Genomic DNA, 19,894 nt, shown 5'->3' on the forward strand with positions numbered 1-19,894 from the left:
CTTTACGGTGCTATGCTGTGTGACCATATAAAGGTAATCATCCGGGTTTATGCGTCTGCCCTGGCGTGTTGTTCTCGTAAATTGAACTCGAAAATAGAATTCAACGTAGACATTTGCACCGGGGATCGCCTCTAATCAGAGATTTGCGAATTTCTCTGGGGGTATAAAATCTTCATTGTCCAGAATATTAATGATCTCTCTAGATCATTGCTCCGGATTAACACTATTCGCGACCTTTATGCGAATGTAAACTTTTACATGGCAGTTTGTGGATACTCGAATTGATAATTGTTTGACTTTCTGCTGATTCTGTTTTGTCAGACTTTCTGTTGAAATATGATAGTTTCAAGTAATTGGTAATATAATAGGTTATTATTTGAACAAAATTAGCAGTTTGACGATTGGTAAGTTTAATTAATTTATATTAGATTTGAAGTCGATAAGAATTGGCCTTGGGAAAATTATTATGATGGGATATAGAATAGAAGATTAGCTTTACGTTTCCTTTTTTGGAAAAATTATTGCTGACTTTACGACTGCACTGTAACACGAATGTGTAACAATTTTGAATGCTGGTTCTAAAGTTAAAAATTGATTGCCCGATCGAAAATGACACGAGAGTGAAGAGCTCTACCAGTAATTTTCTAGGAATCGTGAATGCAAGATTAGATAAAGGGTTGTAGAATCGCTGGCGTACATCTTTTTTTTCCGCTATTATCCTAAAAATATCACACGTTCGAGGCGTGAAAGGCGGAAATGAAGAAAATTGACTTATCGAACGTCCTTGGTTGACCGAGGACTTGGATTATAGCTCAATTATTTTGCGCGTATGACGGTGTTCATCAATTTGATAGATGTTTCACCCACCCGTACTGAAGCTTTATAGCAAATATCGATGTAGAAACTACAGTTTTACTTACCACGTTCGAGAGCACATCCTCCATCAAATTTTTCATATTTTTCATCCATTTAAATCTTGTAAAGAATAACTAATTAAATATAATTGTTATAATATACATAAACTAAAAAAAATGTATTATTTTACTCTATATAATTTTAACAAGTTTTCTCCATACAACATACTTGAGGTTAGAATTTTATGCAAATATTATGATAATCTAGTTAATCTGAATAACTATGACCGTCAGGATTAATTAATTCTACTGTACCGTTTAAGAGATGATTTCATTAATATTTTTTAAATATTGTTCTGTTGAAATTGAATTTAAAAAATGTCACAAAGTCAGTTCAGAGGCATAATTTCAATAGTTCATATTTAAAACGTCCGCGGTCGTAAATTGAATGTTTACTAGACATTGTCTCTGCAAACCCTGTGATACACAAAACAAATTTTCCATGGATTTTGGTTTCGGTTAATTAACCAATGAAAATGGAAATTTATATCCGCAGCCTATATAGTTTTCGACCTTTGATACAATCCCAATTCCGCTTGGGAATTGAATTTGTGAAATGCAAAAATAATGATTCGACCTCTTCGTGTCCACTCCAATAAAAATAAAAAAAAAATTAGATTGGAAAACATGATATGAAACTTCTTCGTACCAACCTCTGTTCGTCGAAAAAACTTATTATTTTCACTTACAACAAATACAGAGACAGCGATACATAATTATTTATCATCTACCAATTGCATCGTTATTGATATATCATCGTTATGTAATATTGTAGAACTTCATTAAACAATAATTATTTGTAATACCACGATTACTAAATACTCTAAATATAATGCTTGTAAATCCTTCGCATTCAGAGTACACGTTAGATTAATATATTAATATATTCATTATAGATCTTTCTCCTTACTCTTTTTACGTCCACTTATACTTATTAATATCATTAAGCTATCGATATATTCATTCCAAATTTTCATTCGTTTGTAATATAGATCAGCAGCCCGTCAATTACTATGAAATACGTAAAAGAAATAAATGAACACCAATTACATAACAATCGATAGGTAATTGTTTGAGAGCCGAGTATCGACTGGAGATATAAGTTGAACCGCGACTTGTGATCCACGATCGACCCGAGGCGAACTAAAACAAACCCTGAATCAACGATCAACCACCCACAAACCTTGCTCGAAGAGGAACGATCGGGCCTCGCAAATCATATTTCTCAGCGACGTTATCCATCGAACGGGGAAAATGAATGTCAGCCAGCCACGTAATCGACTCGACGGGCAGTACCAGCGATCGCGATCTCATGCGCCCCCTAAATAATGCCCGCTCGTCAATCGTCCTCGCGACAAATCGTTCCGAAAACCTTTTTTCTTTCGTGTCCCACTTGCGAAAGATCCGTTATCCACGGAACGGTGCGTGTCCTCCTCTTTCTTTTAACCCCTTGTCATAGAACATCGTGTCAAACACGTAGGAATGATCTTAAACGAAAGTCGGCAAAAATAAATGGTACTCGATTCTCCTGTATTCGAATCGAATATTGGATTGTAACATAAATACGTTTGGATATACTCTAAATTTGTTCATCTTTTTATTATCAGCACATTTATTATTATTACAGTTTTATGAAATAGTGAAACTTTCTTGGATATCATAGTAATGCAAATTTGGATGAAGTTGTAATTACGTTCTTAAAATTCGATTATCCTCATACGTGTTTATGTTACTACCTTTTCTGTTATTAATTATTGCGCCTCCAAGTGAACGTGGAATTCTTGTTTGTTTATAATGAATTACTGATAACGAGTTTTAACGAAATTATCAGAGTAATCGTAGGGCAAGGGCTTCTAGATTTGTTTAAGATAATTTGAATTTAAGAATATTATTAAATATCTGTGATTAGTCTACCTGTTCCTAGTTATTTTTAATAATATTTTGAACGTATAGATAAATTGAGGGCGCAACGTGGTTACATACTGCGTCATTTCCCCTGCTCAACCTTCGTGACATTTCGTCACCTCGCGTCGAAATGCCAAAGGGGTGGCTTTTCGATCGGTGATTGCGTACTCACGGGGATTGTCGTTTTTTCTTTGATTTTCTCTTTCTTTTTCTGTATTTTTTTCTTTTTATCGCGGTGAATCGTCCACGGATCTACATGCGTGTGATCGTTAGCGTGCCCATTTTCGATTCAGCTTTCAGCAAATGTTTTTTGTTTCGAAACGCTGCAGACACACAAAGCGAACAAACAAAGCGCCGCTGCACCTAGCGGTCAACTGATTCGTGCTGCTTTGAGCTGTTTTTACTATGGGCCGGCACGAATCATTTGAGCACTACTGTACACGCACGTATTCTAGGATAGGGATGATTTTTTGGGACTGTGTGCGGCGGCAGAGCTGAATGAAACAACGGAAAATCATTATTTCAACAAATTTTTGTGACAGCTGTAAGAAGGTATCATGGTGAGATCTTTTTTTTAGAACTTAAATGAATTCCGTTAGCGAAGTAGAAAAGTAAAAGTAAAAAAGAGCTTCGAATCGCCTTCTAATTATCGGAACAAGAAACCTTCGTTCATCGATCAAACCGAACAGCCAATTCTCCCGATGCATAATTCATTAAAAATAGATACAATCGTCCATTAACAATTCAAATCTTTGTTTACCGAAAACCATGTAACCCAACCGCTGGCTTATTGATTCTGACTTCGGTGCCGTGTGCAATAAAGATCTAATAAAAATCTAATGAACTCCAATAAAAGCATCGGTGAAAAATGTTCCTTTTCCTAACCTCACTCTTCGAACTTTTCTATGGTAACTGATCCAAACAATTCCACATTTCGTTCGAACTAGAAATATTTGTTCTTCGGAGTTCAAAATACCTTTACGGTCAGCATCAAAGATTAAAATGAAATGAGGAAGAAAAAATAGAGAAATGAAAATGGAAACAAAAATTAAAAAACAAAAAGAATTGAAGAATTACAAATAAATAGACAAACGAAAAGAAAATAAATTTTGTTGTTTCTTCGTTACCCGACAGAACCAACCTAGTCAATTCCCAGCACGATCAACCGGTCAGGCTTCTCATTTCCTCGCCCGTGCCCCCTTCAGCTCTGTCGCGTGAATGCAAGCGGGAATCAAGCGACAACGAAAAAAACCGGGGACATCGATGGCTTTATTCGTTTCTCGAAAACCAAACTGTACAAAAAAAGACGGCGGTATCATCGGTGAACACCAAAAGCACACGCCATTTAGCTGCGGAAGCCCAGCATCAGTGTCAGCGACAACAGTGCGCTATACATAATATCTCTCTCTCCCTCACTTTCTCTCCTCTTCACCCCCAATCCCCTCATTCTCTCTCCCTCTCTCTCACTCTTCCTTTCTTTCTTTCTCTCTATCTCTGTCTAGGACAAACATACAACAATTTGGTATCGGCGTACATCAGAGGATTGTTCTCTTGGTGGTTCACCGGCTGCGACGTGATCGGTCTCCTAGGCCTCCAGAGCGCCAGCCTGGCCAATCCGTACTTCGTCATCTTATTTTCTCTCCCCCTAGCAGTCAATCTTCTCTTCCGTCACTCAATTTTCCCCCAAGAAATATCCTGGTGATCACCTGCTGCTGCTGCTGCTGCTAGTCCCAATCCGCTTCATTCTCGAACAACGATCCCCAATTAGCGACCGGAACGGTTATTCATCTTTTGAGCGCGTGACCGATGATCCGTCGCGTTTTGTCGATGCACTTCCGCAGGATATGTCGGAACGACATGTTGAGTTAGCCACGTGTGTCCGGAACCCGCGGACCGGGTTCTGATCGGACGCCAGGGATCTCGGCGTTGCCGATCTATCCGTGAAGCCTCTTTGATCCAATCTTCCTCTCTTTCCCTACGGAATCTCTTAAATCTTCGAAGGGAGCAAGAACACTGTAGACGTGATCGAATCACGTGTATCTCGACTAGAAAGTACGTAGCAAAAATAATTCTCTCTCTCTTTCTCTCTCTCTCGCTCTCTCTCTCTCTCTCTCTCTCACCCGCTCGCTCGTACGGTTCAAGTTTCCCTCTTCGTGTTCTTCGAAAGTGATCTAAGTTAGCTAGTTTTAAGTGCTGAACGAGTTGCACAGCCAACGAATTGATTTTAATGAACCGAACATCGCCGATTTACGTGTCTCTCTCTGTCTCGGCGTAGCCGTTCGTCGCGGGACCGTCACGTTCCCGGTGTCCGCCGCGCGCCGGTCGGCTCCCGTTCACCTTGCACCACTGTAAACCGTCCCAACGATCGGCCGCGAGTGACACGGAATTTTTTCCAACGGTCATTCTATTCCAAGCCTGCCGCGAAACTTTGATACGCGCGTTCCGCGGCCACCCCTGCGCCCTCCCGCACGCGGCGACGTTGTCGTCGGCCAAGGTATACGCGTCTCGGTAGCCAAGGCACCGGGCTTGCGCGTTGATCGCTTGCGACTCCGACACCTACGCCGTGAACCAGTGTTCACCATAACCGATTCACCCTTACTTTTCGCGCGTTACTCGCTGAACACTATGATTTTCTCTTTTGCTTTTCGGACTAGAAGGTTTCGACGGAAACGCCTTATTCAATAATACCGCGCGCTATGGATCTCTTTCAGGTAGAACGAAAGTTAGGCTAGCTAGAGAAGCTATTTATTCAATAGAAAACCCTGCTCGAGTAGAAAACGGACTGAATATTCGTAAGCTCTTCTGCTTCAGCGTGTCACCTTTCTGGTTTCGGACGATGATTCATTCAATCAATCGATCGATCAACACCCGGGTCGGACGTATTGATTGATTTTTGGGTGGTTAGACGGATTATTGAGCGGATGGAGGCGGACAGTCTTTGATTTGAGAGACTCCAACGGTCTCTTTTTGGTTTGCTACCTATGAAGCTGTTCGTGGGTTCTCCTTTGCACCCGACGCACGTAGACGCACTTCACTGTTAGCTTATGGATGTAGGGTGTCCAGGCTTCGGAGTTCGAGCGGTTGCCATTGTTCCGAGTCAGCTCAGCGATAGCGAATCACTGTTAACGGGACGGTCTTCCGTTGTGGCATCGTCTTCGAATCGCCGCGACGAAGGATTCGCAGGATGTCTATGTTCCTTGGACCTAACAGTCACGACTCGGACACTGGACAAGAAATGGCTACCGCGTGCGACGTCATTCAACTTCGGAACACACGGGGTACCGTTTACTGAAATAGAACTCGCTGGCTAACAGAAAGGGAAAGAATAACAGCGATCACAGTTCATCGAGGCTAGTCGTCGACGAATTAAATCGGAACACTGTCGGTGATCGTCGAGCCACCTCGGGGTAACTGGATCGACCGTTGGCTACCGAGTCCTCACTGTGATCACGAAAGGGTCCCCCACGTGTCTAGATGTCCTAGATCTGCCCGTGAAACCGGTCACAGTACGATCCTTGGTTGCTCAACGGAACGATTCAGAGGAAAAGAGAGACCGAAGGGACCGCAGGGAAAGGGTGTACGGTAGGAACATGGACGGTGCTCGAGTCAGTGAAAAATGTCGGTCCACTAAGCGTTCGTAGCGTCGGTCTCGCGGGGGCGAACGTGTCAACGGCGAGCCGCCATCGCTCGTGTATCGGTATTATTCACGGTCCCATCCTGTTCGCCGAAGTTTCCCGCGAGTCGCTATCGATCCCTTCCCTCTCTCTCTCTCTCTCTCTCTCTCTCTTTCTCTCTGTCTGTCCCTCAGCCGTGGCAGTGTGTCGCCTCGCTCGGCCCCTAGACCGGAAGGAAACCGGAAAGGAAATCCCCCTCGTCAGCGGGCGAAAAGTTCCCGTCCGCGGGGCGCGCGCGATTCCAAAGAACCGTCCCCCGCTCCCCCGATCCTTGTCGCCTCCGCGACCTGCTCGTCCACCGCCAGCCTACCCCCGCGGCGCCAATGATCGATGTCCAGTAGCCCGCGTCTCGCGGCGCTCCGGTGTGTCTGTGGACTTGCGTGTCGGTTGCGCGCGGGCACACGTGACTCGAAGGTCATATTACCGTGGGGGATCGATCACGGAACCACGCTGCCGTCTGACTCGGTTCACGGCGTGTTCCTCAGGGGGCCGCGCGGCGGTTCCCCCGGAAGAAGCGGCTGGCCAGGCCGCGTCGACGATCGGTGCCCATCGATTGCCGCGCGATCGATGCGCCGCCGCCGTTGCTCGGGTACGCCAACGCGCTGTCGATCGACCTAGAAATTCCGTCGGTGGTCCTTACGCCACGAAACTTTGTCCGTTTCATGGTTCACGCGAGTAGAAAACGACCCGGGTATTATTTTCGGTGTGCCGGCACCCGTTGTCCGGCGATCGATCAACGAAAGTCCGAGGTGGAGAGAAGAAGCGAGGTTATGTCGCGCGGCGACGTTTCCTCCGCGGGATGAACGGTCTTCCGGGGACCGGGCGATCGCGAACTGGCTTCCTCACTGGCGGAGCCTCTCCTCGGCACTTCCGGTTCTGTCTCTCACCCCGTAACCGTCACCGATTCACGCGATCCTGGAGCCGCCGCTCCTCCCGCCTCCATATATACGTGTATACGCGGCGAGAACCCGTCGCCCTCCTCGATGACTACCTCCTCGGCGACGGCATCGAGCGGCCCCGCGACTGCGCGCCGACACCACGACCCCTACCAACGGTTTCAACCCTCTCCGATTTTACTCTCTGCCGCGCGCGCCCTTCTTTTTCCCTTCCTCGCGTTCCGTTTTCGGTGCGCGTCCGGGTTCGGATAGCGCGGGCGCGCGACCCGCGGGGAGAAACATGGCGTCGCGCAGCGGAAGGTCGAGGTCCTTGCTCAAGATGCCGCTAATGAGGTCCCGTTCGCTGCGGATGATTTTTGGCTGATGAATTAATGTATAACCGCGGCGAGCAATCGCGATTCGCTTTCACTGGAAAGGAGATTTGGAGGATTTGCTGGCGAAGCGAGGGTTTTTCGGTGGGTGGATTCATTTGGGCAAGATTCGGGGATGTAGGTTTCGCTGCTGGAATTGATTGATAGGAATTTCAGCGGATGCCTGTGGATGGGCACGTTTTTATGGAGCTATTCGATGGGAGGGCGGATTCTAACAGCATCTTTCAGCTGGTAGTATCGTTACCGAGTTTATGTGTTTTCTTATTTGTTAAGTCGTTCACTTGTGCACACGTTTAGTTCTGTTAAACGAGGGCGTAAAGTTTAATGTATGCATTCTGGTTTATGAGATATTGCACGATTGAATCGGTGAATGCGAAGTGTGTGTGAATGGAACTTTCTCTCGGTTGTTTTGGATTCAGAGTTTTTACGATGTTGTCTTAAAATTGCTTCTTTAACTTTCGGCTGGTGATTCTATGAAGAGTTTGGTGCAAAATATACTGTATAAGTTTAGGATTTTAGTTAAATTTGATGTGAACAATGCACGAGGGTTAATGTTTAAAGAAAATAATATTAAATACGATAGCTTTATTTTTTTGTTACAGTAACGAATATTTTAAGGACAAAACCCTTGAAACTTTCGTTCTCCGCAATCCTTTTGCAACAAATTTGAACATATAAGTACGTAGAAAATTTAACGAACAGAGTCTTTTCTACGACAATTTATGGGGAACAATAAATCGGCACGTACGACCCGAAAAATTGAAAAACACTATTGAAAAGACTTGTACGACGCTTTATTCCCGAGGTAATCGATTCTGAAAGTTCACCAGGTGCACGTGCACCCGACCGGCTATATCTCTGCCCGTTTATACGGACGAACAGAGCCGGGAAGTTTTGTTGTGCAACGATGTTCGATATAATTTTTAATTGCATCGTACCGCGCGCTTTAACCCACAATCAGATGCAACAACGTTATACACGCTGCACAGAAACCCAAATTCGAGGCATTCGACGAATATAGGCTGCACTAATTGTGCTCATGCCAGTGGCTTAGTAATCTGTAATTGTCTCATTCATGAATACGAAAGTAGAACTCGTTTTTATACGATTACGAGTGTTCTGTGAGCTTTGTTTTACATATGCAGCCTTAGCTTGACAATAAGTAACCAACTTAAACAATGAATTCATTTTTGAATCAGCTGAGATATTTATTTTGTTCTTATATTTTCCATGTATTTTTATTTAAACAAAACACTTATATTATAGAGAAATGAATTTAAAAATGTAAGTGTAAACAATTTGAATTTACAATCTCAGGAAATTAATGTAAACGATCAATGGTAAATACTTGTTGCAAAGGATCACATAAAATTACTTTCTTATGCAAGAATTAACTTTTAAAAATTTCTTTCTGTTTAAAATAATAATGAATACTTAATGATTAGAAAAATGCATATAGTTCGTTACGCGATACAATTGCTCGAGTACCACAGTTTATAATTTTCATTTGACTATGACTTTAAATAAATTACCGATTAATTTTCTTTCAACAAATCAACATGTAGCGCTTAATATTTATATACGACAGACAAGATTCGTAGTCCGGCGATCCGCCATTTGTAAATAAGGGACAGACCCCTATCGGAGACACGCCGATCGAGAATGAGCATTAAATAAAGAAATATTTGCGGACAAATACACTCAATGCCAGCTGGTCGCGTAGACAGAACTTTCTTTGTCTACCGGCGAGTGCCTCTCCACTCCATTGACTTAAATAACAATGCAGGCGTAAAGACAACAAGAGAACCATCGACTTTCTTGTTCCAATTATAGATTCGTGAGGCGGCAACGAGATACTCCTCGCGCGAACCATTCATTGCCGCACAATAATTCGACCAAGGACGGCCGAGATTCTCGTGGAAAAACGTCCGATCGATTCGTATCGATCCTGCTTTCTCATTCAACGTGAATTCTTTCGAGAATGTAGAGACATGTGTTGATTAAATTCATAGTAATTCATTATAACTCGTTTATTTGATCATTTCTGTGTGATCTTGATGAATTTTCATAGAAAATATTGAATTTGTTTTATGCATCGTTGGTATTTCGAATGACAGAGAAATTTAATTCTGTATAATAATTGATCTGAAACAGATATTTAAATTCGTATATATATATTTTTTTCTTGAATCACAAGAATTTTCACATGAATTTTATTTCATTTTAACGTGGGCGTATCAAAGATAAATGAAGTCGTTCCATATGAGTCGTATATGAAGATTAAATTGTGAATCTTCATGAACATTTCTATTTTCAATTGATTTTCTCAAGTGAAATTAGAATCACGAAGAAATTTACTTTGATCAGTTACATGACGGAGTTAATATGATGATGAAATCGTTATTGATCTTCATGTATATCCTTCCTTTTTATTCATTGCTGTTTTTACATACGCATGTGTTCCATAAATGCATAAAATCTGCAGTCGTTGGGGGACACTAATGAAATTGAAATGAAATTAAATGTACGTGATGTTTGAACGATGATTGATGAAGTATTTATTTTATTTCCACTTTAATAAACCTTTTAACGGATGAATCTGTTTTTATCTACGGCTCTGATTTTTATGGCGCCCCACGGATTTCGTTATTCCGATGTTTATGGGAGGCTAATCAATGAAATGTAAGGTTCTATTTTACTGTCTCCAGTTTAATCAAATTATATTTATTCATTCGAGACAGTTTAAGATATTAATTCATTGTCCTAGTTAACACTATGCGTCGTTATTAACACCAACAAAAATTTGCAAGATAAAGTTTCGAAAATAAAAGAAATGTATTTGGCTATTAAATTAGAAAGAATTTTATTTGAAAAAGAAACTAGAAAACATTCTATTTCAAAACTAGATTAGAACAAATTCAATTATACAAGAATGTTATGAAGTTCATGTAATTTCCCATGGTTCGTTACTTAGAAAAGGGTTGATTGATTGAGAAGAACACCTCTCGCGCCGCAGATGTCTCAATGACATGGATCATCAAGTAATGGCGGAAAAGATAACCGAATAGCAGCGCGGCCGTGCACGGCTACGAAAATGTTGAGTCAGATTTATAAATAAGCCGTGTTATCAGATCCTCGCCGACGCTATTTTAAGGTATCGACCAATCAGTGCTAAGGTCAAGCGCGCCCACGATAACCCGAGGACTATCAAAATTTATCCGGCAAACGGATCCTTGAGTTTTTGCTCAATTAAGGCGTTCACCAAGGAATCAAAAGGTGGTTGACATGTCTAAATTTTCAGTTTCATCGACGCAAAGTAATTTACGAATCATTCTTGAATCTTTTTATTTAAAATTCGACATTTGAGATCCTTATTAATTTTTAGTATTAAGAAACGAAAAATTCGAACTTGAAGAACTTCTTATATAGTCAAAAGTATTGTGAAATATTTCCTGAAATAAGAGGAAATATATTTTAAAACGTTCATTATCCGAGAAAATGGAGAACGTAGAAATTGGAGAAAATATAAAATATTAAGATTCGAGATAATGAAGGGTTTGGAAGGAATAAAAAAATATTAGGATTTCAGAATCTGAACATTGGAATTTTTCGATACAATTTTGAAAATAGAAATTAATCGATCGTTCAGCACGTGAAGTGTATGAAAAGAACCATTGTATTACCAATCGCCGCGCGAGGCCTTGTTACTTTTAATTTCCTAGCTGCGCGATTTCCATTCGAGATCTTGCGTTACGTCATCGATTTCGTAAGCGATACCCGTTTCTTTGCATAACGTCCAGGCGTATTTGCGAACTGGATGCACACCGGGAATGTCATTGTGATGACACAACGATGAAGAATTGATAGAGGAAACTATCCATTCATACGATGCATTAGGAGTTCGCGAAAGAAATCAGTCTCCGTGTATAATCCATTAAGCGAAAGATTATAGGGTACCTTGTAAATAATATTTTTCGCATTGCATGAAAAACTCATTAGACTTTCAATTCGTCATTTGAATATAAATAATCGCAATAATAAATGATACGAAATGTCGAAGATGAGTATATATTTTTCAATTTATTTCAATTTAACTCTTGCCATGTTAACGACATATATCATAGATTATTCATTCATAGGAACCGGGGATTCGCGAAGGATATAAGAAAACATTTCAAATTATTTATTGATCCAGACTGAAACGTCATATGTCCGTAACTATATATTACTGCTAGAGCTCTATAAAGATTCTACGACGCATTTAAAATCACAGCTTCGCCAGTAGAGACACAGAGAAGAGTACTATTACCTAGCGAATGATCAATCAAATGTTCAACGAGTCAAAAGAATAACCTAGACTGCGACACGTATCTCGTAAACTTCTCAATAGTAGCACGAAACAGTGTGATTCACGTCGCGTTGAAAGCAGCGTTGTTTGCACAACGTGCAAATTCTATGACAACCGTAACGAGCCGTTTAGATCCTCTATTTAGCACATTCCAACGTATTTCTTCAAGATCAGTCGTCAATGGTAATCGTTCATCATTCAATATACCAATTAATATGTTACAGTCATAAATGTGTATAAAAAATCTGTTTCCTTGTTGATCGTAAGGCATTACGAAAACATTAAACAACTTCGACGATGAATTCATTAAAAAACCACCCTACGTCAGCATGTCAACAGATAAAGCATAAATCAAGAGACAAAACGTACGAAATGTACATTATACAAAATTGAATATCGAAATCTTAATTTTACAATCAAGCTGTGCTAAATCAAATGGCGACCAAGAATGCCCTCTCGCAAAGGGTTAATTCCTTTACGGCACACCTGCGAAAAACACGCGGTTGGCAACGTGTTAAGAGGAATTCGATAGTGTCCAGCGTTCCCGAAATTCCTTCCCCGTAGTTACGTAACCATCCCCGCGTAACCGATTCGCGTAGCTCGGAGTGAGAGGGGGCGGCAGACTGACCTCGTTAGGGTACTTTTACTTTCCATCAATCTACACGGGGCTCCGTGTATCATAGCCGAGACGACGACGACGACCGAAAAGGTCGAAGTGACGACGAATAAATTTAGCGACGCAAAATCGAAGCAAGAAACCAGCCATGGAACCAGCCAAGGGGGTTGGAAAGGACGGGGACGGTTGAACAAAGAGCCCTAGCAGCCTCGTGGAAATTGGAAACATGCCAGTGGCGCTATCGCACGGTGGGCGGCACAAGTCGCTGGGGGTGAGGGTCGCCGAGTAACGGGTGACATCTAGTCGCGAGGAAATATTGAACGTAAAAATGGCGTCGGTGCCGAACCCGTCGCAACGAAACAAGCCCAACAAGCAAAATGCTGGGGGAGGATCGTCGATCGAAATTAATATGTTTTTGCACCTCGAAGAAATTAGACGCGATGTATTCTTAATGTTCTTTCGTTTTAGGATCTTTGTATTTGAATCATTGAATTATTTGACTGGTGTATTTTGTTTATTTGGAGGGGGTAATTGGCACGTGACCTACGGAGAATTCTGACCCCCCTACGGATTACATAATTTTCGAATGGCTCCTTTTCCTTGGGTTTGCAGATGTGTTTCGAGGAATATTGGGTTTGATTTGATATTGATGGTTTATTGTTTGTCATGGGTAGGAGGAAAGGTGGTTCTGGATTGTGTAATTGGAAGTTATTTTACACTGTTAAGAGGACAGTGAATATTGAAGATTGGACATTATTGTAGGTTATAGATGATGGGTTGAAATATTTAAAAGTATTGTAATATCGAATGGTACGTGTTATTAAGTGAATATTCTTGTGTCCACTTGAGAATACCGTTTCCCGGATGAATTATGGAGTATATTTTTGCTAATCCAGCAACTTCTCATTCCCTCCAATGTTTTTTGGCCGAAAAACAAAATCGTCCTTATCCACCGTTCGCCATGTTGACCTGGCTCAGGTCCTCCTGACTTTTTCCACCCGCGGCTGGAAAGTCTGTTAAAAGGGCGTCACTTTCGAAGATGGAAGAAACAAAACGAAATGTAAAGGCCGATCTAAAATCAATCCCTTAAAGTGGTCGAGAGATTCCGAAAGTTGAAAAGGCATTGGCAACGCAGCGCAGCTGTTCAAGGAGAACCACTTCGAAGTCGACCACTCTAATATAGAATAATGTTTTATAAATAAAGTGTTATGACGGCAGTTCGAGTATTTTTTTATCGCGTGCTACACATCGTCTATATTGACGTATGCTATAAATGAGTGAAATCCGCGGTTCAATTATAAATAACTTCCGTTTTCTTTCTTCAAAGTGCCCCAGGTACCAGGTATTTACTTTGCAGTTAACCTTAGTAACAGCGTCGCAAGGTCTCGATCATTATTAAACCTGATTTTCATTTGATCGAAGTTATATAATACCGAGATTGTGTAATAAAATTGAATAACAAAAGAATATTCAACTTTCAATCTCTAAACGATAAATATTCTTTAAAAATCTATAGGATTACTGTTCTTTGATCTTATGCTAAATCAGTTAATTTTTAATTCATCATAAAAATATTTAAAATTTCTGCGAAGTTGAACAGTACTCTTTCTATTGAACGATAATGACTTGTTTTACAAATGTATGAAAAATTAAATTTCATTTCTTTCAGAAGTATTTTGAGTCTGGAAGCTTATTTTATACGGTGTTTATCGTGAAAGGAAATATTCTTCCCGTGATGGATAACATTTCTAGAAACTGGAATAATTAAACGAAGTCTCGGAACGGTAATGAACAGTTTAAACAAACATATGATCCTGTATTGCGCCGCGTGGGTGACCGATAACATACAGAAAACTTCGGAACATTCTGATGATAAGTGAATGTAATTTCACAGTCACAGTGAACTACTTGGCCTGAAAACTATGCCATGTCCTATTTCGTGGGCCATCGGTGACCCACAGAAGCGTTTATAACAGTTCACGCCGCTCGATAAGTAAATCAAATTTCACGAACGCGGCCGATTCTTTAATTACGAGCCTCTGCATAATAAATATTGTGAACTATGCAATGGGAAATTCGGTAAATCGTATCATGATATTTTAAACTGCAATTAATCGTTCTTAAAGGTAATCAAATTAATTAACCTGTGACACAGATTCGTCTGACAGTAATTGGATTCTCTCCTTTGACGATCTATACTTATATAAATCAATATTAACTATAGAATTTTCTATCAATAATTCCAGATGACCCCAGAAAATGAAATTAGGATAAATATGATATGCTTTTGTGAATGGCAAACGAAGTACCTATTCTTTCCAAATTCCTTGTAATTCTCGAATAGATAAAATTAGAAACAAAAAAGTACGGACACTTTAAACAAAGAGTTAATACTGAACTATTGTTTTAATATTGTATGTTCTAGTCAATTGTATTATATGAAATTTAATACGACAGTATGACACTGCCTTTGAAGATTTGAGAAAATTTGCAGCGATTTGTGACGGTATGTGATTGTTTGACAATCAATCGATGTTTTGTCGAATTACACCTGTTCTTTCAACATTCGACTATGATCGATTTGACAATCAATGATTGTTCGACATACACAATATTTTGCGCCATTCCTCCTACACGGTTGGACACTGTTTGAAACCAATGAATTATCATTATTATATACATATACCTAATACTCCAGCGATAACACAGCGAATGAAAGCTCCGCCACCAATGTGGTCCTGATTATTCAATGAGATAAGCCACGCATTCATCAAGCGCCATTAATATAACCGGCTAAACCCCTGCATGCAGCGAATGTTTCAAACGTTGTTAAACGTAAAACTGTTTGGATCCCGTCTTGTTGACCCGGATCGTCCCGGGGCAAACGGTTAAGCCAAGTAATTAGACTTTTCAAGCATAGAACAGCGGCTTTCAATAATTGGTACCGTTATTAGGATCTGCTCGTCCGAGAACTCGTCGATCCGTCTCCGCGGGCGGACGCTTAGCCTAGAGTCTAGGGAGACGATTCGATCCTAGTGACAATAGGGAACATTGAAAAGCGCTGCGTCTACCGAGGCCAATGAGCGCGCGGTTAAGTAAGCTGGGAAAAGTAATTTTGTTGGACTTACAAAGAAAATGGCCAGGAGGTTTCGAGCTTCTGTGACGGACGCTTTTCGTGTTTCGCGGCATGACGGTTCTCAATTCCATGGCAACTGCATGAAACGAAAAGAAAAAAATAGTCAGGATTAATTTGCCACGTTCCCTTGTTGAACGTTCACAGTCCACAGCGTGCTTAGACGAAGTATCAGCGAAAAGCTTGCGTTTCAAGCTCAGACTCCCTCTTTCTTTCTCTCGATCTCACTTTTTCTATATCGATTATCAATACTTTAGAATTTTTTGCGATCACTGTATTTTTTTTGTACGCAAAAAGCAGTTTTTCATAGAAATAACGCTTTTTATGCTTCTTCCTCGAAGCTTTACAGTGGTTAATTGGAATTTTTTAGCCCCTATTTAACAATATTCATTGACAAGAAATTTTTCTTTGTGTTATGGAAATTAGATAGTGTTTAAGAATACATTATTTCGTTACTTCTAAGTTGCATGGTGTTATAAGTAGTTGAAATATCACGAAAAAACCTGCATAGAATTTGAGAAGCTATAACAGAGGCACTTATCTAAAATGTCGCACGAACTAATCACACTTCGACCATTTCACGTTAATACCTCCATGTAAAAACTGATTGAACTAACTGAACTATGATCTTCTAGTCGAAGAAAGTAATTTAATTGTCGATTGGATCACCCGATACATTACCATGGAACAAAAACAGTTGGCACACTTTCATCGGGCAGACTCGGACGTCGCGAGTGTCCAAATGTTACAGTTAGAGACTTCTAACGATAGACAACACCGCGGGAGAGCAATTTTGCTCCTTATATGAAATTTTTAATAACAATCTTAACGGACAGTGTTGGCCGGCGCTGTTAGCAAACAGTGTTTCGCATCGGCGCGGAGGTGGCGTTACACGGTTGCCATCAGATTTTATTGCGGACTCGGAAAATAGGCCACAAAGTGGAAATATCAGTTCGAAACGCGGCGAAAGCCTCGATTAACCGGCACAATTCGAGGCCGAACGACACGCGGGCGAGACCATCACGAAAAATCGACAGGAAAATACGAATGACATTTCTCCATGGACAGAAGAAGTATTTTCGTTTTCTCCGATCGCGACGTGTCGAGCCGCGAATTTTCTTACCCTGTGGTGAGACCATTTTCTTTTTTGATTAGCGAGACACGACTATTAACGAAAATTTGTAGTGAAAAAGATAATCGTAACAAAGATTAATGCTGTAACAAAAGATAATTGTGAAAATAGATTAAAGTAGTGAAAAAAAATAATCCTAATTTCATATTGAAATTATTGTAAACTCATTGCACTGAATTTTGGTTAATATTTGAATTAATAATTAAATTAATATATCAATAATAATAGAAATAAAACATGTTTCCTTATACTTTATTAATAAGTAATAATCAGTTTAAAATGTATCTATTGAAAGAAATATAAATTATATATTCCGTCTTTGCAAATGTTCATTTGAATATCTGAATATTAATATGAATATTCTAGCACACTCGTTAGAAGACTACATTTACTGGCAACGATTACTTTCACCGGATCTCTCTTAGATACTATACAAATACACGTTCACCGTTGCATGCTTTCTGCATCCAGTATCTTGGCAAGAAACTTTCGGATCCATTATGTGTATATACACACGAAGCATTCAAAATCTGTTGGTGACATTTGACCTTTCATTCTTAAATTATACAATGGAGATGATCGTGCCTGTTTCATTCACGAAGTCATGACCCGGCGTTTCCGTTTTCTGCTTTTTGATTCACCATTTTAAAACAACTGTTGCGGCGCCACAATTGATTGACGTCACTGTTTGACGAGCATAAAATAATTACTGACGAAAAGTGTGCGTTTATTCCGTGTAAATATCATATTACACGGAAAATATTCAATTTCATTATTCCTTTTCAATCGTACAGGCTAACGAAACTGTTACAATGGCGTTTATTCACGGGAGAGTCAAAAGTGATTCAGTTCTCCCTGAAATTGTGAATATTTAGTGAAATTTTCTTCAACAACCGGCCAGATAATTCAGCGTGAAATTCTCTTTTCACGACTCGATAAAGAAAAGTTCGTGCGACTGTATTATACGACAGACTGCCGAAAAGTGAATCGCGGAGGTCGCAGAACTTCGTTTCACGGAAACCACAATTTCCTGAGGACACATCATTCGATCCCCCGAAGTTATTGATTCCTTTACCAGTCCACAATGCTCATTGTAACCGTTTCAAAGAGCAAAAACCGAAAAGAAACCTTACAGAAACTTTATCCAAATTGAAAGGGAACGGAAGCAAAGCGTTCCTAAAGCTGGTCCCGGCCATTTTAAACTATCTTCAGAATAGGCAGCCATCAATTTACAACAGTTTTAGGTGGAAACGGCACAATGGAGAGGCCGTTGCGTTCGCGAAAGTTTTTTTGGCTTCTTCGCCTAAGGCGTGAGAATAGCAATAATAACGTTTACTTTTTCGTGGAACAAAAATGGAAGTTATTTATAACAGACTTGAGAGAAATAAAGTTCAAGACATTACAGTGAAAATATAACAGAAATAAACATTTTATGAGATATACGTAATAAAATTGTAGCTTTTTAATTATCATATTTATTTGTGGTTAAAGCACTACCATGTTAGATCATAAAAATATTGAATAATGAACTGATAGTTGGGATTATAATTTCCAAGTTTTTCGATAACGAAGCCCCATTGATAATACACGTCACGCCATATTTGCCATTTTTTGACGTAGAATCATCGACTTTTCCGTTTGCCAGGGATAACGAACATTCTGCATTCACTTCATATCGGTCGGCTTAAGCAAATACGAGAAAAGGAAGCTTTGATTCGCCGGAAATTTCTCGGGAATCCAGAATTCCCCGTAAGATCTCGACACGGTCGGCGAACCAAGCATAAATTGTCTAGAAACACGTATGCACCAGGACCATGCATCACAAAAGGCACAGCATGGAAATCGTGGATCTGTAAATAATTCATTAGTCGTTGAGCAGAGATTTGCTCCGTGGCGAAGAAATAACTCGGGACGGAGACATCGGGCAAATTAATCGTCTGCAAGAGAGGGAGACCGAAGGAAATAAAATAATATCGAAGATCGACGAAATACGCGCTAGACGTAATGTAAATCATCATAAGTGATCTAAAATGTTTCTATCATTTCATATATCGTTTGTAGAAAGCTTAAAGCGTCACGTTGTTTCAATAATATTTGCCTTCATCCTCTAATGTCGACCGCCATCTTTGAGTACGAAAAAGGCGGGGAGTTTCAAATTTCAAATAATTTCTCTGGTTATTATATTATATTACATAAAGAAAAGATAAGTGTCAGATACTAGTAAACATTCTAAACATCTGAAGATTCACTGTTTTATATTTAAAAAATGTCAAAGATAGGGGATTTAAAATTTTCTAAAAAATTAAAGAATCATGATCACTCAAGCATTTTTAATAACGAAGAAAAAAATAACAATAGAGAAATAATAATAAAGAAAGATGGATTAATAATTGGTAAGCTTAGTATTTTTCAAAAACTTATTAAGAAATTATCTGCTGCATTTATAAAAGTCATTCGAGGTTCACAGGAATGTTTCTTTTTTTGAATACAAAACGGTCCACCCGGTACAAGGGTAAAAGTTACGTTTGCACAGGGCGGCGTCGCGCGCCACTGTTTTAAGCTTATCAGAGACTGAAAATTATAACAGGATGCACCAAAACGTCTAGTTCCGCGCAAAGCGCTTTTTGACCCAGAAAACAGACTCGCGGGGCTGGTTTCCTTTTCCTCTTTTAAGGAGCTTATCTCCGGGGAACAATGATTTGCGAACATTTTTTCCGCGCATGACAATTGCTCCGAATGGCCCTTCTCTCTCGGTTCCCCTTTATTCTTTCGAACTTTTTCATGCGGCCTCTGGAAATTATTGCGGCGTTAACGCCAACGTCCCGTTCCGTTCCGTGGGAAGAGAATAATAGATCCAACATGCTCGAGACAACTGTGAATTTAATCCCCCTTATACCTAAACCAA

The 19,894-nt window shown here is 40.2% G+C and overlaps 1 protein-coding gene across 10 annotated transcripts in view; it reads right to left on the reverse strand.

The window, feature by feature from the left end:
• Ih (hyperpolarization activated cyclic nucleotide gated potassium channel Ih) overlaps positions 1 to 19,894 on the reverse strand; it is a 204,498-nt gene that overhangs the window by 141,812 nt on the left and 42,792 nt on the right. For 2 of the 10 annotated variants that reach the window (XM_076369059.1, XM_076369088.1), the window contains exon 1: positions 4,354 to 7,493. The exons of 3 other annotated variants lie outside the window; for them this stretch is intronic. In XM_076369059.1, the coding sequence (XP_076225174.1) occupies positions 4,354 to 4,448 (95 nt within the window). In that variant the 5' untranslated portion in view covers positions 4,449 to 7,493. Of the gene's footprint in view, positions 1 to 4,353; positions 7,494 to 19,894 lie in introns of those variants that run through there. 5 more of the 10 variants (XM_076369065.1, XM_076369061.1, XM_076369069.1 and 2 more) reach the window with 5 other exon arrangements.

The sequence above is a fragment of the Nomia melanderi genome, chromosome 1, assembly GCF_051020985.1.
Source record: "Nomia melanderi isolate GNS246 chromosome 1, iyNomMela1, whole genome shotgun sequence".
NCBI classification, from domain to species: domain Eukaryota; kingdom Metazoa; phylum Arthropoda; class Insecta; order Hymenoptera; family Halictidae; genus Nomia; species Nomia melanderi.